Source organism: Leptosomus discolor, chromosome 1 (genome assembly GCF_034619465.1).
Source record: "Leptosomus discolor isolate bLepDis1 chromosome 1, bLepDis1.hap2, whole genome shotgun sequence".
Taxonomy (NCBI): Eukaryota; Metazoa; Chordata; class Aves; order Leptosomiformes; family Leptosomidae; genus Leptosomus; species Leptosomus discolor.
In genome coordinates this window covers 4421656-4442985 of record NC_141391.1, presented here as the reverse complement: position 1 = coordinate 4442985, position 21330 = coordinate 4421656, and the positions used below count along the sequence as shown (strand labels likewise).

The 21330-nt window shown below is 46.9% G+C and overlaps 1 protein-coding gene across 12 annotated transcripts in view; it reads left to right on the top strand.

Moving 5' to 3' along the window:
* The first annotated feature begins 4001 nt into the window (after nt 1-4001).
* The window catches only part of NARS2 (asparaginyl-tRNA synthetase 2, mitochondrial), a 52189-nt gene continuing 34860 nt past the window's right edge, over nt 4002-21330 (top strand). For 5 of the 12 annotated variants that reach the window (XM_086481672.1, XM_086481669.1, XM_086481666.1 and 2 more), the window contains exons 1-6: nt 4002-4133; nt 6695-6804; nt 7714-7834; nt 8524-8664; nt 12209-12301; nt 15096-15110. In XM_086481672.1, coding sequence (XP_086337798.1) covers nt 4002-4133; nt 6695-6804; nt 7714-7834; nt 8524-8664; nt 12209-12301; nt 15096-15110 — 612 coding nt within the window. Of the gene's footprint in view, nt 4134-6694; nt 6805-7713; nt 7835-8523; nt 8677-12208; nt 12302-15095; nt 15111-21330 lie in introns of all 12 variants that reach the window. The other 7 variants (XM_086481670.1, XM_086481664.1, XM_086481662.1 and 4 more) reach the window with 4 other exon arrangements.

The window sequence follows — 21330 nt, the reverse complement described above, 5'->3', positions numbered from 1 at the left end:
GGAGGCATTTCAGAGCACTTTTCCTGCCAGGTGAAGGCTGGGCATTGCTATATGGATGGTGCCAAGGAGGTGACGCCCGACAAGCATAAGGCTGATTCTCCACTCCTGCCCAAAAACTGACACTGCCTGTTTGGAAGCCCTTTCCCACCACTGCTCCACGCTCAGCTGCTACATCCAGCTGGGAGTACAGGAGAATCATCATTTTTCACCATCTTTTAAACCTCCCTCCCTGAGGACGCCTTGACAACTGGCTTCCTGCACCCCAGCCCACACTTACATTACAAATCTGTTCCACAAATGGCACCAGTGCCCTCTGGAGAGCTTTTAGAAGAGCTCTGCTCTGCAGGGAAAGAAACAAAACACATATTCAGACACTGCCACGTCTTTGCAGACACCTGAAACTGCTCCAAACCCCCCAGTTCATGTACCAGAGAGGGAACAGAGCTGTGAGTTAGCTCCAGCGCTGCATGGACCCATACGGACCTACTGAAACAACCTGAGATCTGTGGTCACCACTGGGGCTATGGTTCACGGTATTGATGTTGTCAAACTGCTTGCCAGTGAGGACAGCACCCAGCAGTGAAAAGAGGATGGTCAGCTCTGTTGGGAACGAACTGAAGTTTGTTCGAGAGCCCTGCGAACACAGTAACCCCTGTCTGTCCCGCTGCCATCTTAAAAAAAAATGGCTGGAGACTGTGCCTGTCAGCACATGAACACAGCACTCCAGGAGCTCGGAACAGCTCACAGCAACATAAGTAAGTCTCGGCAGCACTGGTCCCAGGTGAGGAACTCAGCGAAAGGGAGTATGGAGCAGATCAGGGTGTATGGAACAGCAGCTGATGTAGAGCTGAGCTCCAAGGGCAGAAAAGCCATCTGAGAGACTGTCAGCTTTGCACTCTGCTAGGGCTTCATCACAATTTTCTTTTGGGGACTGGTGGGCCAGATTACTGCCCTCTCCCACGGTACCATTGGGTCTTTGGAAGGAAGGATATTCAGCTGGATGGGGAAAGCTGAAGTCTAGTCCTAGAAATTTGAGGCCAGACTTCCCTGTGTCACCCCCTTCCCTCCAGTGACCCACAGCTTGCCCTGGAGCAGATGGGTCTGAGGGGAAGGACCTTACCTCTTTCCTGGTGTGTTTAGACACTTTCATTGAAGTTACTCCCTAATTATTCCCTAAATTAATTGTTTATCTGGCCTGGAGAGGATTTTATGAATCAAATAACCCTGGAAAAAAAAAGTCCTGGGCAGTATGGGCTGAACAGAAGAGGAAAAACCTATAGCTGAGAGCAGTAATAAATGCACCATCTGTGACCGGGCAGAGAGAACATGTAACATGCACTGAACAGTCATTACATACTCATTTAATTCTCACATTAAGCCAGGAGATCCCTGAACGATAGAGCCCTAATTTCCTACCAATTTACATCCTGTATCTCTGCCTGACACTGCAGCAGTACCAGCTCCTTCCTGCGCTGTGGTTCTCTAAGAAACCACATCACAACGCTGTACCAACACACAGCACAGCTCAATGCTGGCCCTTACAGGAGGGGATGGTGATTGGCACTAAAACAAAATTAATTTTGCTCACTCAGGAGCACCAAGACATGTGTGTCCCTGTGTTTCATTCCAGCGCTGAGGCAGTAACCTGCATGTGTCCAGGAGGTCTGCCCGATTCCTTGCAGTAGCACAGAGGAGGGACATTGGACAAGTCATCCTCGTTGGCTGAGGACGCACTTCTAGCCCAGTTTTCAGCTACCCTCCCTGCACCTCTCCCAGGGGTCTCCTGTCCTTCCTCTGGATGTCTTCCTCATCCACCCCGTTCTGCCCGTGCCCCTGCTCTGCAGCTCTAATTCCTCAGGATGGATTTTCAAGGCAGAGCTCAGGTCTAGACCGAGAGCCACGGGTGGGGACATCGGCTTACTGGGAGCAAAGGCAGAGGTGAAGGAAGGCCCTGGCAAGCAGCATAGGGACTTTGAGGACAAGAAGCTTTTCATGCACAGATAAAAAGCACCACGGGGGAAAGTCAAAACCAGGCATCTACAAAGCTTTCCTTTTCTCTTTCCCATGAGCCCTGCTTCTTCCTTTTAAATGAGGTCTCTGGCCAGCACTTCTTTTCTTCCCTGAGACTTTGCAGCAAGGCAGGGATTTGCCTCCCGACAAGCAGTGTCACTGCCAAAGCTGCCTCTCAGCACCTCCCGGCCCTGGGGCATCGCACTGCTGTCTCATTTCACCCACTGTACTCCAAAGATCAACGCACAGGAACGAGACAACCTCTGACCACAAGCACAGCGGACATGTTCAGCCGCTGCGTCCCTGCAGCGTGACTGCACAGAAGAGGGGCGCGCACGGACCAGGCAAAGGGCAGAGTAAAGCGGCAAAGTCTGGGCTGTGTGGGGAAGCAGCACTGACTTCACGTCATTTTCATGGCAGCATAGAATGGTTTGGGTTGGAAGGGACCTTCAAAGATCATCAAGTCCAACCCTGCTGCAATGAGCAGGGATGTCTTTTATTGAACCAGGTTGCTCCAAGCCCCATCCAACCTGACCTTGAGCACTGCCAGGGAGGGGGCAGCTACAGCTTCTCTGGGCAACCTGTGCCAGTGTCTCAACACCCTCATTGTAAAAAATTTCTTCCTTATGGCCAATGTAAATCTACACTCCTACAGTTTAAAACCATTATCCCTTACTCCGTTATCCCTTACCCTCTCACTTCAGGCCTTAGCAAAAACTCTCTCTCTGTCTTATAAGTGCCCTTTAAGCACTGGAAGGCTGCTATAAGGTCTCCCCAGAGCCTTCTCTTTTCCAGGCTGAACAACCCCAACTCTCTCGGCCTGTCCTCATAGGGGAGGTGCTCCAGCCCCCTGATCATCTTTGTGGCCTCCTCTGGACCCACTCCAGCATATCCATGTCTTTCTCGTCATCGGGACCCCAGAGCTGGATGCAGCACTGCAGGTGGGGTCTCACCAGAGCGGAGCAGAGGGGCAGAATCACCTCCCTCGACCCGCTGGCCACGCTGCTTTTGATGCAGCCCAGGACACAGTTGGCTTTCCGGGCTGCAAACACACATTGCTGCCTCATGTCCAATTTTTTGCCCACCAGTGTCCCAAAATCCTTCTCTGCAGGGCTGGAGACATTTGCCTTCTCGACGGCTGCGTCTCACCTGCCGCTCAGAGGAGCTGGAAGAGGCACAGGATCATACAGCTGAAAAAGGGACAGGAGAAGGGTCTTGACCCCCAGCGAGGTTTACAGACCAGAACCGAGTCCTGCAACCCTGATGAGGAAAAGCACAGACTGACACGGGGCATCTCAAGCCAGAGAGGGCCCCAGGAGGACAGGAGAGTGGCAGATGGTCCCTCAGATCCACAGCACACCGTCCCCAGACCGCGCTGCCGCGGGGGAGGGCATCCTCTCCCTTCAGCCTGCTCCCACAAGCGCTCCTTGGGCCGGGTGAGGAGCAGGGCTGCAGTTTGCCCTGGCTGAGAGCCGAGGTGACACAACTGTTTTTTTTTTTTTTTTCCCAGAGGCTTCGGCCTGGCCCGTCCCCAGCCCCCTCGTGCGGTGAAGGCTGTGGGAGCCCAGCTGGGGCTCCTGAGGCAGAGGAGGCAGAGACAGCACTGCCGAGGTCCCAGAAAGCAGCAGGATCCCTTATCCCCGCCACGGGGATCCCTTGTCTCCCAACGTGGGGATCCCTCCAGCGGCACTGGGGATCCCGCCCCCCTGTGCCCCGCCTGGCGCCATAACCCCACCCCGCCGCACCTCACGCCGCGAACTACATTTCCCAGAGGCCCTTGCGCCCAGGCGGCGGAAAAGGCGGACCTTCGAGAAGGGTGGGTGGGCTTTCTTCCGTTCCGATTGGCTCGCCGGGGAAGCCCGCACAGCGGCCATTGGGTGAGGCGGTCACGTGAGGCGGCGGGAGGGGCGTCGCCTTACGGGAGCGGGATGAGGCCGGACGGCCGGAGGCAGCAGGCCCGCCGGCGGGAGCGGGCCCGCTAGGCCTTCGCCATGCTGGGGGCCCGGGGCGGGTGGCAGGCCCTCCGCCGGTGCTCCTCCCTGCCTCAGGCTCAGCGGGCCGTGCGGCTGCGGGTCCGCGAGGCGCTGGGGGCCCGGGAGCCGGCCGGCGAGGTGAAAGTGCAGGTGTGTGGCCGGGAGGTCGCGGTGCGCCTGGCAGTGACCCGGCCCGGAGCCTTGAGGGCAGGGACGGGAGCTGGAGCGGCGAGGCGCACGCCGGTTTCGCTGCCTCAGCGACAGGGAGAAGAGCTAAAGCCTCTGCAGCGCGTTCTGCTGAGCTTGCAGGTCTGCACAGTCCCTGGAGCCAGCTCGGGCTCTGTTTTTTCGGTTTGCCGTTGTTGGAGCAGACCCGAAGCTTTGACGTTGCTCGGGGCACATGCCGGGAAAGGCTGTTGCTGTGATGGGTTATACTGAAGCGTGCTCTGTCCGGTTTTGGTTTTATCACCAGTTTGGTTTGGGAGAGTGAACCATTGCCTCTGTGCTGATGTCTTTAAAGATTTGGTTAACGTCTTGTTCCACCTCTAGGTTTATAGCGGTGTTGGGTAGAGCCAGTGATAACAGTTTCATTGATGTTCGTGTCTGGCTCCTCTTGTGAGCCAAGGTAGATGGGGATAAATGGACTTTTTAGCCATGGAGCTCTTTCCCTTTCCTCAGCACAAGGTTGTGTGCTCCCCTGTTTTCTGGTGCTCTGACTGACAGAGTTGCAGGCACATAGTCCATGTTTTAGTGCAAGGCCCTTGGGTAGAACTGTGCAGCTGTCAGTATTTCTGGATAAATCTGTCAAGGACTTGGTAACAGTTTTAAACTGAACTGAAGAAGAGTAGATTTAGATTTATAAGGAAGAAGTTACAATAAGGGTGGTGAGACGCTGGAGTTGCCCAGGGAAGCTGTGGCTGCCCCCTCCCTGGCAGTGCTCAAGGCCAGGTTGGATGGGGCTTGGAGCAACCTGGTCTAGTGGAAGGTGGGCAGGGGGTTGGAACTAGGTGGTATTTGAAGGTTCCTTCCAACCCAAACCATGCTATGATTCTGCAGACCCAAAAACCGCCTTGTAGCCCACTGGTACTCCTGCACACACATAGATGAAGCCTAGTAAGGTAGGAAAAAGTTCATCCTGTATAGGTGCTTTTTGGATGTAGTTTAATAAATAATGTAAGTTGGAATAAACTGATGCCAAAATTGGCAATACCTTTTTTTGTTGTTGTTTTTTTGTTTTTGTCCCAGGTCCTTGCTGCTTTGTTGCCCTTCCCCTGTGCTGGCAAAAATGTTTTTTGTATTAAACTGGGTTGAGGAGCTGGTCTGGCTTAAACCCAACCTTATTATGGCCAGGTTATTGGAATATGCAGTCTGGTCTGAGTCAAGATTGTCACTACACATTGATGGTGGTGAGGTGTGAAGAGGTTGAAACATTGCTGCCACGGCCTCTGGTGCTCCAGTACAAGCCTGTGGGTGTGCTCATACTTCCTATTGCAGGATGCAAGACTCCTCTCCTTAGTTAACAGATCCCAGAACAGCCTGATGAGGTGGGGAAAAAAAGCTCTTGAGAACATTTCTTTGTTCAGGGGGTTTTCTGTGTTTTGTTAAGGAGCACTTACGAGAAAAGAAACTAAGAAAACCGTCTGCCATTATACAATAAATATCACACATCAAGTATAACGTGTATGATGTGTCCTGGGGATTTACTGGAATACAGAGGATAAGCACAACAGCTTCAGGCATGTTATTGTACGAAATACCTTTTAAACACCTGTGGTTTAGCCATAAGAACATGAGGGTGCCCAGATGATCAGACTTTAGTATTAGACTCTTGTTTCTTGCATTAGTCCTTGCCTCAGGTGGAACGCCCTGCAGAGGTCCTTTAGGTAAATGCCTGTCTGAAATTGTGAGGCTCTAGCAAAAGCTGAAGCTTCATTATTAGGTTCATGGCTTTAAAATCTTCTACAGTTCTTGTATGCAGTGTCCTCTCCCTGGTATACGAGCCTGTCTAATTCCTTCTCTGTGTTAGCAGTCATGAATGCTCTATTTTTGGTACTGTGTGAAGCCTGAAGTTTGTTCAGTCTCGATGACAGAAGCAGATTGATTCACATTGGTTTGTCTGGTATAAAATCCCTAAAGCACTTGTGCAGTTTGAAGTCATTGGAAGTACTTGGGCGCTTACAGTCGAGCAAAGGACAAAACTGATTGGAAAAGAGGCAGTTTGGTTGTTTAGTCAGCACTGGTTTGATTGTTCTCTACAGTATTAGTATAAGATGAGCACGCACCTAAACAACTGTGCATTGTTGGTCTCTCCCGTTTCAGTAAGAAGAGTTTTGAAGGGACATCACTGCTAAGAATGTGTACTTTGCTAAAATGCTCTTCATCTTCAGAGCACTTTGCTGCTTTCTGTATTCTCAGCTTCCCAGAGATGCATGTAGATCTTAGTTATCCCTGCTATACTCGGGAGGAGAGCTGATCTCTCTACTGAAGGATTTGTTTCTCTTTGCTTTGAAAAACTCAGTAGAAAAACTGACACTGACTTGGGTTTTTTTATTATTTTTTATTTTTGTTGCCCCTAAAGAAATATTTCATTTGATTTCAATAAGAAGTTGAAATAGGCCTGAAGTAGCATGTCCAGCTCAGCCGGAAGAAGAGCATGACTGCGGAGAGTCCACACCAAGAAATAACAATATTTCTTTTTCTTTTACCTCTAGGGCTGGGTCCGCTCGGTCCGATCTCAGAAGGAGATTTTGTTCCTGCATATAAATGATGGGAGTTCTCTGGAAAACCTCCAGGTGGTTGCTGATCCCAGCCTGGAAAATAGGTTGGTCAGTTTGAGACACCTGCAGAAGTATCTGTGTTGAGCAGTGCTTGGAGGGGTCTGCTCAGGTCTCCTTTCCTGTGCCAGTGGCTCACCAGCAGCTGGCACCTGACCACAGGAAAGGCACTGCTGCAGTCTGGGGTCTCTGGGTGTGTTTTTAGGATGGAGAGTGTCCGAATTCTCTGTCTCCACTTAGCTGAGGCCTTGTGGTTCAGTTGGTTGTCCTGTGAGATTAATTTGGACCTTATTTTGTTAATAGCTGTAGCAGCGTGGGCATTCTGGGCTACTGTTTGACTTGCGTGGAAATCACACCACGTAGGCAGGGATAACTGTCCGCCAGATTTTGGAGAGCACTGTTACTCTTCCTAGAACTGCTTCAGGGCTGGCTTGGCAGGCAGGCACCCCCCCCCTAGATAGGCAGGCACATCCCCTAGATAGGCAGACCTGTTCTGTTCTAGTAAAACAATGCACCTGTTTTACAGCTTCATTTTGTTTGTTACTCTCAGTTGTTCTTTGGACTAGGGTTGGGAGTTTGGGGATGATCCAGGAACCTTCTGTGTGTAACTTGATGGTTTTTTTTTTTTTAAATCTTTTTTGTTGTGGGTTTTTTTTCTATAAGCCTGGTTTGTCCTCACCAAGAGCCCCTTCAAATAAAAGCCTGTCTCTTTCCCTCCCCCCCCCTCACTTGTCCAACATTCCTACCTTGTCCTAAATTCTTCTATAGCTTTGTGAATCTATTTGCATTCCCACGTATACATTTAAAATTTTTTATTTCATCAATTAAGCCCTATGGCTACGTTATCTCTTGTGATCTCAAGTGGTCCAGCTGGGTTAACGGGAGTCTCTCTTTTTGAGTGTAGTTGACGTTGTATCAGCACCTAGTTAAGCTGCTGTTTTTTCTTGGTTTCGTAGAGACTTGACTTTTGGAAGCGCAGTGGAAGTGCAAGGGGAACTGGTCAGAAGTCCTCACAGGATGCAAAACATGGAGCTGAAAGCCGAAACCATCCGTGTGGTGGGACCTTGTGATACTTTGGTATGTCACTGCAGCGGGAGTCCAGCTGGTAGGACTGCTTTGGAAATGAATTTCAAAAGGTCCAAGTATTCAGCAAAGTGTGCTTCAAAATATATTTTCCCTTAAGTCTGAGTGGTTGGGCAGGCTTTGATTTGTCAGGGGTGTCTGTGGGGTACATCAAAGGAGAAACATGCGATCACCATGAAAGCTCTCAACTGGGGCAGAGCTGTTTCTACATGGAAACTGGCGCACGTGCTGGCAGCTAAGAGTGTGTTTGTCCCACCCTGAAGCACTTCCCTGTGGTTCAGCTGGTCAATCCGGCTGGGATATGAATTGGAGAAGCAGTGAGACTGGCAAAATGCTCCAGGTTGTGCAGATGGAAGAACTGTATCTGCCACGGGCACGTTTGGAACCCGCTCGCTGTTGCAGCAGTGAGATGAACAGCTGGCTTTCAAAGGGGCTCACCGTCCAAAAGGTGGAGCATTTCAGAGCGCTTCTGCCTTCTGTGGTGTTCATGGCTCTGGCTCTGCTGTAAGCATTCCAAAATCCACAAAATAACTAGAAAAGGTAGGCAGAAAGCATCTAGTTCTTCTCTGCTCTGTAATCACAACTTAATTTTAGCAGACAGAGATGGTATTCCATGAATAGCAACAAAACTACGTTGACTGCAAATTCTCATCATCTTATTTTTCTTTCCTTGTTGTTTTCAGTCCTTCCCCCTGAAAATAAAGGAGAGGCACCCGCTGGAGTATGTCCGACAGTTCCCTCACCTGCGGTGCAGGACCAACACGCTCGGCTCGCTCTTGAGAATCCGCAGCGAAGCCACTGCAGCCATCCACTCCTTCTTCCAGGTAGTCCCTTCTGTAGCGAGCCTTAGGTGTCCAGTGCTTCTCTGGTCGGGCTCCATGGGAGCACATTAGGAGGGAGAAGAGGGAGGGAGCGTGATGTCTTGACTGCAGGGTGTGGATTTTGGACAGGGTGGTTTTCATTCCGGGCTTGGGCCTGGCTGAGGCCTTGGCTAGACTGTTGCTTATGGTCAGGTTAGCACATCTTGTTACCATCTTTCCACCCGTTCCCTGTTGACTGTTTTATCCCTTTCACTAAGTTGCAAATGTAATTGCCTGCGAGTGTGTGTGGTCTGTGGAACGCAACATCATGTGGTGTTGTTTAACCATCCTCAAGCAGTGACCTCGAGGTCCTTGGGCAGAAGCCTCCTCTCCCACGGAAGGATCTGTGACGCAGGAAGGCTCCCGACAGACGGACTCAGAGCTTCGTGTTCCTCTCCTCGGTTCTTACCTTTCTCTTGCTGCGTCACAAGGCTGTGTGGATGCTGTTAGCTGAGATTCAGAGCCTCCTGTTCTGATGCACTTCAGACTGATGGGTGGGAGGCACCAGTGTTTTAGGAATGTGTCACTCAAGCTGTGGGTGTGGTACAGACTTTGTGCAGGCTGTGGGGGCAGGGAATTAACTCTGATTCCAGGTGCTGTATAGAGGCACTGGGGTTCTTTGCATGAGTAGCAAGTCCTCTAGTGCACCTGAGCCCTTTCTTTTAAAGCTGTTCATTGAAATAAAAATGTTTTCGTTTAGACAGACTGGGTTTAGCTGGAGCAGAATCATATTCAGAGCATTCTGATTACGAAATTCGTACGCAGAAATTAGCACAGCCCAAAGAACAGGTCAGAATAGCTGAGAATTAATTTCTGGTCCCAAGTATGGTGGTACTTGTTGCCTGCAGTGGCAAAGAAGGTTTGCTTGCTCTAAGAGTTATCTGTATGGAATTGCATGGTATTAAAAAGACTTCTATTATTTTTATTTTTTTTTTAAGAGCCTGGTAGGGATGCTGTGTCAGGTAAAGCTGCTGGTGGTGTCAGCGTTGTGCCAGGTGCTAAGGCAGAACCCAGCTCTACTGGGAGTCGGTCTTTGCTGGTGTCGAGCCACTAGATGGCATTGCCTACAGCGATTTGTGACTTCGAACGTGGACCGGGAAGCCAGCCCAGGCACAAAAAAAGCATCTTACTCTGACAAAGGCTTTACTTCTCCAAATTAACCCCAGCTCCCACTCTGACATACCTTCCTGTTTAAAATGCTGAAGAGCTGAGCAGTGTTAAAATTATGACGTATCATTACTTTATGCTATGCTAAAGTTATTTTTTAAGTGTTAAGGAAGATTTGGTCCCAGACCTGATATTTGCAAAGGGTTATGTCACAACTCTCCTGGCACCAGGACTGTGTGTGGTTTGCTCCGTTTCTGATGGAATGAAAGAAGTCTTTGAATTGCTACCTACAGCGCCCCAAGAACGCTGGAATTTCCAACTTGACAATGTCAGAACATACCATAACTGGAAAGTATAATCAGAGTGTTTTCCCTGTGCAAAGGTGTGATGAGCCTAATGGTGAAAGAAAATAAGTGGGGTTTTTTTGAGTACACGCTTAAAATGATCTAAACTCTCTGTAACTTTAAAAATTTTTTTTTTTTTTAGCCTATTCATTTCCAGCAGTGAATGACTCATGCCAAATGCCTTGAGTTTGGATGTTGAAGGTTAAAATGTCGTCTTTAAATCTTCTCCTGATTTCCCTGGTCCATGTGGGATAGGAACACTGTTCCTAGGCACAGTAAAATAGTTGTGATGTGGATGGCAGCCTCCACTTTGCATGTTAACTTCTGGGTTTCTCAGAGCCAGTAATGTGACTTGAAGCGTTTTAGGAGCTTTTACAAGGGGAACTACCCGAGAGGTTTTCATGGGATTCTCATCTTTCAGACCTGTGCAGTCCCCATTCCTTTCCAAAGCACATGAGGGGTCTTCTGGGTGAAATGTGCTTCTTTACAGCAACTGCTACCACTGTATGAGGAACTCTGGGAATTTTCCAAAGTCTCATGTAGGGCTGGGAGGCCACGTGACCAGCAGGTCTCTGGAGTATGCATGGAATTGTGCCAGAGACCTGCATTTTGTATTGGTAGGCTGAAACTACCCTCCCCAGGCAAAGCAAGTAGTTCTGTCTCCAGAAGTTCTGTGTAGTAACTGGATCTCGGTGAGGAGCTCCTGCCGGGCACTCGGCGTGCCGAGGTCTTTGCACCTGCAACCGAGGCAGCCTCGAGCTGACTGCAGGGACTTTGCTCCCTCTTGGTTGGGTTATGACATTGTGTGTCCATACAAACCCTTTGGTGCAAATTATTTTTAGTTTGAGTCTCAGGATGGGCAGGAAATACTGCTCCTGTCTTCCTCGCCTTTTAACTGGCTGGTGACAAGGACCAGGACTCTCATGTGAATGGTCAATTTGTATTATTCTGGTAAAAGCTGTGAAACTAACCTTTTACAAACGTTTGCTTTTCTATCTTTTTTTTTTTTTCTGTTAGTGTTTTGTGTAAACAGACAACGGGCTATGCCACATCGTTGCCTGTATCATGCTAATGCTGGCACACCTTGATTTTAAAGGGGTTCCCTTTGTGCGAAACATCACAGTGATGCAAGAGAAAACAAATCCTTTATTCGCAGCTGAAGTCAGCTAGTTCCAGCCCAGCTCTGTGCTCCACCAGTGATCTCTGTAGTGAGACTAAGTTAGGAAGGGGACATTAATAGAGTTCTGTTCCTGATTGACTCTAACGTGCTGCATGTGATTGAGATCTGCTTGATGTACACCCCCCACTGAAAACTGGGTTGCAGCTGGTTTAAAAGTCTACATCTACCCTGCAGAGGAACCCAGAGAATAGGGGCTTTTTCTTCGTACAGCCTTCCTGGCCTCAGAGGCCTCTGCTGGATCTATGAACTGTTACGTGAATAGTTAATTCTCCAGCTACCTAGAGCATGACCAAGCTAGAGTATACTCTGTCTTTTAAAATCCGTTTGACTTCAATATCTCAGAAGATGTGAGGTGGGACTGACATTTTCATAGTGGATGGATGTTTTTAAGGCCCGTCTCCCATGCAGTGTGTCGTCTGTGTCATCTAACACACTTGAGCATTTCTCTGAGTGGAGAACACTTGAGAGAATGTCCTCTGCCTGATCACCATCCTCCAAAAAGCTGGAAGAAACTGGAGTGTTGAGGCCATAGGGGTGAATTTGATTGCAACTGCCAAAAAATATAGAAATACTGGAGGAGGTGAGAGGAAAGGGGAATAGTGTGGAAATGGGCAGTTGTGAAAAATCTCATTTCTGCTTGAAATATGGAGGAAAAAGCACAAATAGTGAACACTGATTTGTAAATCATGCTAGCATTTAGTTAGTCCTCTGTCTTTGTCCATGTAAGGCAGAAGTTGTCTGAAAGAGTACATATGCTGTCCTGGTTGGGGGCTAATGGCTGAGTTATGATGTGTGCTGGTTGATGTCATCCTTGAAGTTGACATTTGATATCTTTATAGCTAGAAACTAGTTAACTTCAGTGTTCTGTCTGTTCCAGGATAATGGCTATGTGCATATTCATACCCCCATAATTACATCAAATGACTGTGAAGGTGCTGGAGAGCTCTTTCAGATTGAGGTAAGTTGGGTTGTGTAAAGTTTGTTTTGATTTTTTTTTTCTGCTTGCAGAGCAATTCTGGAGTCATTGAAGGTTAGAGGAAATGTTTGTCTTTACAAAACTTTTCCTTTATGTACTTCTGTGATTATTTTTTTACTATGTCAGTCCTCTGCTTCAACTAATAGTTTAGAGAGAGTTAAGCATTACTACTCTTTTTGTTTGTTTGTTTTTAATTGCTGTTTTGTACATTAATCAGCACCTTTTGTACTGATGAGGTTTTTCTATCCCTGGTGCTGTGGAAAAGTTTACAAAGAACCACAGAGGGAGGTGGAACATCTTAGTGAACAGAAAGTTGTGATCATAAGAGCCCAAGAGATGGGCTGGGGCATTCAAGACAGGCTACTATGTGCAAATATTTCTTGGCCTTGAAAGGAACACTATAACTTACCATGAGAACTCCTTAAAAGAAAGTCAGCAATACCTATAACTCCTTTTTCCTTTCCACCTGTGTACATATTCCTCCCTACAAGCTGCTCCTGTTGTATGTTGGAATTCTCCCCTAGTATTTCCAAGTCTCCCCATCCATCCATCAAATTACTGCCACAATCTATCGTTATATGATGTACTGCATGTCTTGGGTCAAAACCTCCTGTGAAACTTAAATACAGCTACAACCACTAAGATCTTCCCCACAGTTCTGTCATGATTCTGAACCCCCATATCCATGAATCATAAGAAATTCCATCTGCCTTTTATACTTCTGTATTTGAAATTCTCTCTTCTGTCTCAAACAATTGCATCCATTGCTACTTATGCTTATTGGCTCCAGCCTTGCTGGTGAATCATCTGTAAGCAAAAGAAAAATTGTTGAGGTAGCAATTGCTTGCTGCGGAGTCCCATCTTCCACTCTCAGCACGGCCTCATGACAAAAAGCCTCCATGTACTGGTTCAGGATCTCAAGGTCTAACCTGTGCCTACTAGTGATTCCCTTCCAGACCAGTACATGTGGCTCAGCTCTTTGCTTGCTGGGACAATAGAGCTGATTAGCGAAACTAAATTGTTCCTGTTTAATTGAGATCCCTTAATGCTACCAAAGGTTCGTTCCAAGCTGTTGCATGCAAATTAAGATGTGAAAACAAGTGACACTTGATGATGAGAACATTATACAGTTTGCAGCTGTACAGTGCGTTACGTCTTCGGTACAAATTGTATCCACTTGAAAGCTGTAGAGGATGCAGGGCTGCGGCGTAGGTGGGTGGTAGTAGTAGCACTGATGCAAGTGTTGATTGAGGTGCCAAACTCTGAGTCTTGTGTAAGCTGGATCTTACCTAAATGCATAGCTGAAGGCAAGTCTCTCTGTCTCCCTCCAGTGTGATTGCTTAGGTGTAAAGAAGACCTGTCTTGGAGAAACGTAGTGAAAGCTGTGCTTGAAAGGTGTGGAGTAAGTGCCAAGTCAGATCCCATTAAATGGCCCGTGCCACAAAGAAAGGCCTTCAGAAGCCCACTTGCTGCTGGGAAGTGGGAAGTTCTCCCTCATTTCCTGTTTCTTCTGGAGTGCCGCTTTGTTGTCTGGCCTGATTTAGGACTTGGTTTTGTTTCTGCAAAGCTCTGCTCAGAATTGGTGTTGGCTAACAGAGATCCGAGATCACTTGCTATCCTCCTGTGACCTCTTCACTGGAGCAGTGGCACTGTTTCTTGACAGTGGAAATCTGGGGGAGATTAAGCCTGCCTTGGGCTGTGCATGTGAGGCTGTCAGACATAAAAATAAGGGTGACAGAAGGACGTCAGACATAAAAATAAGGGTGTGGTATTTGCAGCGAAGCCCGGAATCTCTATATGCTTTTAATCAAACCAACCATCAAGACATTCCCTGTCGGCTGTATTCAGTCACTTTTTAAACTAGCCCTTAATGCACTGCTTGCACAGGCAAAGGGAGTCAATAAATTCCTGTTCCTCTTGTATTTGAGCACTAGCCAAGAATTACGGTGATGGGAATCAGTGAAAGCAACCTGCAAATTAGATTCTTCGATTTAAAAAAAAAAAAAAATGCTTAAATCCTGTACTTAAAGCTTTAAGACCTATCGTCCAGTTGCAACCAGAATATAAATTGGTGTCCTATTGCTCCTGAATTTGTAGTGGTTAAATACACCGGCTGCTTACGGGTTGTTTTTTTTTTTGAGCTCCCTTGGGTGATCTATAAAGCTGATGATCACACTAGTTTAGCTGTCCTGCTGCAGGTGGAATAAGTTGAAAGCTTTGGTTGAGCAGCCTTTAGGACCAAAGTAGAGGCTGCTTTTGCACCCACTGTGGACCATTGCCTTTTAATAGCTGTCTTCTCCTGACTGGTACAGTTTTAATCCTCTGACTGGTGTCTGATGGCTGCTCAGGCACGTGCCTTCTTTGGAAATGGTGGAAAGTGAATAGAGTAGGAATCTCTTTTTACATGAGACTTGAAGAGATGGGGGGGGAAAACGTATCTTGAGTTAGAAGGAAAAGGCTCTTTGAAGGCATGTGATCTTTCCATCTTGTATATGTTTGTATGTTCAGCTTCCTCATTACCTTCATTTGGGTTTGGGTGTACTGATTAGTCTGTACATAGCTTTGGCTGGGTTGTTCTCATACTAGGACTTGGGATGGGGGGAGAATCCCTCCCCTGTCTGCTGGGAAATTCAATTCAGCTAAATATTTTTAAAATGATTTACGCTAATAGTGAAGAGAGCAGTAAGCAGAGATTATTTTTTAAAATAAATAGATCACAAGGTGGCAAGAACTCCAGAGAAATATTTTGCACTTGTGACTTTCTACACCTGAAAAGTGTAGGTTTGAGGATAAACTGCCAGAAGTGTGAAAACAGCCAGGCAGACCCTAACCTACACAGAAAACATCAGCAGCAACACCAGCGTGTGGGTTTCGGCACCTTTGACGGTGTCTGCCTTTGGTGGAACCCTGGAGGGGGGGGGAAGCGTCTTGCTTGTGCTGCCTTATTTATAGTAAGGTTACTGAAAACAGCAAAAGGTCTTTGACTATTGAAAGCTGGGGTTTAGTACAATGCAAAGTAGGATGAGATAATTCTTGAAATAGGGGCAACACAGATCAGCAGGGTGGGATGGCCCTTTTTATTTTAATTTCATCTGAGAATAATTCCTCTGTACCAGCAGTCTTAGCACCTCAGGGCAGATCCTTTCTTTGCTTTTTCTTTTTGTCTTCTGAAGTCTAAAATTCTTAGCAGCTTTGTATGTTGCAAGAAACTTTACCCAGTCCCCTTCTGGGGCTGCTTCCTAGGAAATCTGCCTTTCTTTTGTCTGTGTGACCCAGCTGCGTGTCTGTTCCCTGCTATTTTCAGTAGCCTCCCACTCTGTCTGCAGTGTTGAAGACTCTGTGCTTTCTGGCTGTCTTGTTCTGTCTTTTCCACTTTGCTCCTTGGAAGGTTTCCTTGTTTGACTGTCCTCAGCTGCTGTGGAGGAGGTGGAGGCTCCTCGTGCTCTGGAAGAATCTCTCTGGCCCAGGACACTCCAGCCAGTACGGTGTGACCCTGGACAGCCCCTTTCCCTGCTGCCCAGCTGCAGCCTTCTAAAAGACCTCAGCATGCAGTGAGTGACAAAGCACAACAGCTGTATTGGCCTTCACAGCTCTTTAAAGTGGATTTCACATGTGTTTTGTATTGCCTGTGGCCTTATTCTTTCCTGGGGACCTTGCTCTAGGTGTAAGGAGTGCTGCACTCTACCTGTCGGCTCCAGCAGAGGTAATATGTGCTCTACATCAGCCCTGTCTCTTCCCACACTCATACCTCATTGCATCTGAGTGGTGTTTGACTGAACCCAGGGTCTGGATCAGGATATTTCGCTGTTTGAAAGGATACTTAACTGTAAACCTGAAGAACCATCCAGGTATTGTTCTTCTCTAAAATGTATCCCAATATCGTACGGTGTTTGGCTTTGGGGTTTTTTTTTGCCACCTGCTCGCAGGAGTGAATGTAAAAGTTTGTAGATCCCTGAAGAGTGCAAGTTCATGGCTGTGCCTGCTGTGGCACCAGAAATATGTGCCTGCTGCAGAAGATGCAGAAACTTGCTCTTACTGTTCCTTCGGTACTGCTGAAAAATAACTTTGTCAGCACCAAGGAAGGCAGGGATCTGCTGGGGAGAATCACAGCTAAATGCAACAGTGCTGGTGTCTGTCAAGTGTTTTCCCCTTTAGAGATGCATCACAGTCTGGGAGGCAGCCAGGTCCTGGGAGACTGGGACTTCAGAGAGGTGCTCAGGAGGGGTGAGGGTAAGCTGGAACTGAGCTGAAGGAGGGCTTGCTCTTGCATCTTCTAGCTCTCCCAGTTCCTGCTTGTTTCTACCTGGCTCATCTCTGCCTGTAATTCCAGTCCATATTTACGAGATGTTTGTCTCGGCAGAACCACCTGCTATTGCCCAGTGCAAGTCCAGCTGATCAGAATGAGGACTGGAATTGCAAGGAGGACTTCTTGGAAGTTAGGAATCTTGCAGTGGTGGTCTGAAAAGGAAATCCCAATCATGTTTATAATGGGACACCACAGAGGGCAGGTCTGGATTAAAGATGTGGTGCTGTGAAGCTTCAGCAGCACAGTGTTGTAGGCCTGGGCTAGAGCTACAGCAGTGATTTCTGTGAGCTTTTCAAGTCTTCTCTGATCCTTTCATGCATTTGGCTTGCATAGAGTGAAAGACAGAATCAAACGGTTTGTACTCTCCTGAAGCTAATTGCCTCCAGTAAAAGTTAATACAAGACTGACATCAAAGGGAATACTTTTAAATTAAATCGTTAGACATTTGAGGAGATGGAGAACAAAACAGGTACTAAATCCAGTTATTCCCGTATTTAGAATGAGAATAAAAAGCCTTTGATGTTGATGTTGAATCCTAGTATGTTTATAGCACGTTTACTCTGAGACACCAAGATGTTTCATATAGATTCTCCCTCCCTCTTTCCCCATTGTAATTTGGGTAGTTTTCGACTAGGGAGTGGAGAGAACTTGAAAGTAAACACCTTATTCCCCCCCTAATCTTTTATCAAGTAGGTGTTTTGGGGTTGGAAAGTGGGAGAAAAGTGTATCTGATTGAAATAAAAGCACCACGATGTTGTCACTTCATGTTGCTAGTCGGGGACACAAAAAAGAATCTCGCTCCGTGTCGGCAGTGAAGGGATAGCATCACCTACTATTTATTACTTGTCTTCTACCAGTGGCTGTGGTTGTTTATAATACAGAAGCAAGCTTGATCTAAAAGGCTGAGCATAAATCTGGGGCACGGGCACTTGAAAACACTGGCCTGACCCTGTGCTTGACTGCATGAAGTGGAAGAAGTACTTCTGTTGGGTTAGTTGATATTTGTACATGGAAATGTAAAGCTGTTATTAACGGGATGCCTCCCATTTCCTTCAGAAGGGACCCCTTCAGCAAGAAGGTGTTTCATTTTCCCTGCCTATGAGTGGGTTGACTTTTGCAGCTCACAACACCCATTGATCAAACTTTGGGCCTCAAAATGAAGGAGAGGAAGTGGGCAGCTGTGGAGAGGGGATGTGATCGGATGGTGATGGGGGAGTAAAGTGTTTTTTCTCAATATTGCTATGTTCACTCTTCACCTTCTCTTGGAAGCTGTACAGGAGCTGCTCACAATGCAGACACACCTCTCGGGATCTCTCGGTGGCCTCTCAAAGCTGGCTGCAGGTTTTGCAAGTCCAGTTGAGCTGTAGAAGTTCCTCCAGTCACTTACTGGTGTGTCTTTCTTTTTTTTTTTCCTCCCTTTGCCTCCCTGAGATTACATCTGATTTGGAGAATGAAAAATGACACAAAGTCATTATAAATAAACTAAGCCCCAGCTCCTGGAGACAGCTGTATCCTGTTTGTGGATTTGGGGGGAAGTGTTGAGATTTCATGGCTGATTTCTTCTGTTCTTTTCCTGCTTCCAGTCTGTCTCTTTTCTCGTTGTTTAGAAGTTGCATCCTACAGGATTAGGTGGGATTTTTCACTGGTGGAACAAGGAATGTAGCTAAACTAAGTTTGCAGTAGGAGAAACGGGAGTGGTGCATGGCTCTCCTCTTTAGTGTTCTGGCCATGGCTCTGGGGCTGTGGTATGTGGATGTTTGTGTGTTTATTAATATTCTTATTGTTTTTGAGCAAATACTCTGGGTTTATTTGAAGAAAACAATAGGGGCCTGCTTCTGCATCCTTGGGTTTTTGTCGTTTGGTTTTTTTAGAACTGCAAAACCTATGAAACAAAGGAAGCAGGCCCGGGGTTGCAGCCACAAATTGTCATACTTGCCTTGATCTCTGTGGAGCAAGGCAAGCTTGCTCTTTTCTTTAGCGTGAAGCTGTGAAGAGATAAAACTGCCTTGTGATCTGAGGTCTTTGGCAGTCTCTGTTTTATCTTTGTGATGAGCAGCAGAGCTTTTTGCGAACAAAAGCAACACCTTCTGTCTCATTGAGAAAAATGGCAGGTTGTAGAATATCAAAGGCTGGCAAACAAGCCTGAGCAGTAGCAACCTCCCTGTGACAAAGCAGGTTGGGGAGTAGGGTGGCTGGAGGCAGTGGCATACTTAGCTGAGCTGGCAACACTTAGCATAACTCCTAGGAACGACACTTTTGAAAAGTGGGTATTTCAAACTTATCTGAGAAGAAAGTATTTGCCTGGAAGTGAGTGTAGATCAGCCAAACCTCAGGTTAGCGTCTGAAGTTTCCTTCTTTCTCCTGAACCTTTGACTCCTCCAAAGCTTAGGGATGACATTGACATATAGAAAATGCTGAAACAACACATTTATCTTCATGGGTTTTTTTAAAAGTCACAGAATTCTGACCTCTAGACATCATCTAATCCATCTCACCATGCTCAAACAGGGTCAGCTAGAGCAGGTTGCCCAGGACTCTGTCCTGCTGAGTTTTTAACGTCTCCCCAGATGGAGACTTCACAGCCTCTCTGGGCAACCTGTGTTTGACCACCCTCACAGTAAATAAAGAAGTTTATTCTTGTTTTCAGATGAAATTGTGTGTGTATGTTTTAACATCTATGCCCGTTGCCTCTTGTCCTCTCAGTGAGGCACAGCTGGGATGAGTCTGGTTCCTTCTTCATTCCCTTCCATCAAGTATTTATATACAAGGACAAGACCCACCCCCTGAGCCGTCTCTTCTCCCTGCTGCATAGTCCCAGCTTTCTGTCTTGCCTCATGTGAAAGATGCTCTGGTCCATTAATCATCTTTGTGGCCCTTTGCTGGACTCACTCTGATATGTCCATGTCTCTCTTGTACTGGGGAAGTGAGCACTTCACCCAGCAATCTTGTGAATCACCAGTGCTGTGCAGAGGGGAGGGATCCCCTCCCTTGACCTGCTGGCTGTGCTCTGCCTAAGGTAGCCCAGGAGGCTGGTGACCTCCTTTGCCATGAGGGCTCCTTGCTGCCTTACGGTCAGCTTGGTGTCTGCCAGGGAAAGGGTGAATGGTCCTTATGCTCCCAGGACTGGAGCTTGGAGAAGAGGAGACTGAGGGGTGACCTCATCAATGGTTATAAATACGTAAAGGGTGAGTGTCAGGAGGATGGAGCCAGGCTCTTCTCGGTGATGGCCAATGACAGGACAAGGGGCAACGGGTGCAAGCTGGAGCACAGGAGGTTCCACATGAACATAAGGAAAAACTTTTTCACTGTGAGGGTGACAGAGCACTGGAACAGGCTGCCCAGAGAGGCTGTGGAGTCTCCTTCTCTGGAGACATTCAAAACCCTCCTGGACACGTTCCTGTGTGACCTACTCTAGGTGGTCCGGCTCTGGCAAGGGGGTTGGACTGGATGGTCTTTCGAGGTCCCTTCCAACCCCTGCCATTCTGTGATTCTGTGACTCTTAAAGTGCATGACACAGAGGTCTTCTAATTTTTCTTTTGTGCCTGTAAATTAAGTAGCAAAAATATACCATCACTTTAATGGGACTTTTTTAGACAGTTTTTCATAATGAAACACTGAACTTTCCACCACTTAGTTTTTTATGCTTGAAATATCTGGTGACCTGAAAAAATATGCAAAAGCTGAAATGAAACGTAGTTTGTTTTTCAGTGCCTATATAATGTGTAAGCTGTGATGTTTCCAACTCCATATTGTTTCAGTTCTGCTTTTTTTGAAGACTGAATAACAAGTTTTAAGAGGATATTGCATTCCTGGGTGTTTTTTTCTGATTACTGTTTGTCTTTTTGCAATGGAAACAAATTAATTTGCCCATGGAAAGGAAATAACACTGGTTTTAAAAGACTTTGCTAAAAGTCAGTGCACCTGACATGGAAAATATTCCTCCATTTTCTCATCAGACTTGAAATTGAATTTCAAAGGCAGTGCTCTGTGAAGCTTCAAACTTCCAAATGAGAGAGTTTCTTCCCTTCCCCCTCACTGTTCATCTTGGTAGGAGATTGAAAATTAATACTTACCTTGGGAGACCAGGTTGATAGGCTGGCATCTTCCTTTTCTATATTGCTAGGCAAAGTGTTCCTCAACAGATTTTCTGGAGGGATTTTATTTTTTTATGTCTGCATCTCCTAGAAACAGGAGATGTGGTTTCCCCTCTGTTCCCAGACTCCCAGGTAAACAGAGTTCTTAGCTGTGTACGTGTTAACTTTACCGGGGAGCCAAAAATCAGGGGCTACTCTAGAAAATCTGTATTTCTACCACTCTTTTTCTCAGACTTGCTTGTAAAATGGTGAATATGTTCTTACTGACATTTTATTTTATATTTTGTTAACCTCCTTCGTTTCTACAGCGTTATTCCTAATTCAACTCATGGATGTTTAAACACATAAGTTACACAATTCTTTTCTTTGAGTAGAATTTAGAGCTCCTGACATACCCATGTACAAAGGCAAGAGGTGAGAAGTGAAGAGCCAAATATTTTTCTAGCTTTGTACAAACTCTGTGCTGCCCACAAAGTTTCGGGCAAACAGTCAAACCCCATGAGGCTGTACGGTCTTAAGAAGTTACTTCCCACTCAGTTGAACTGATATAACTAATTGCTGGGCATCCAGTTTCCAATCCCTGTTAGCTTGAGAAATCTCTGAAAGAACTGTGTGTCCTTCCT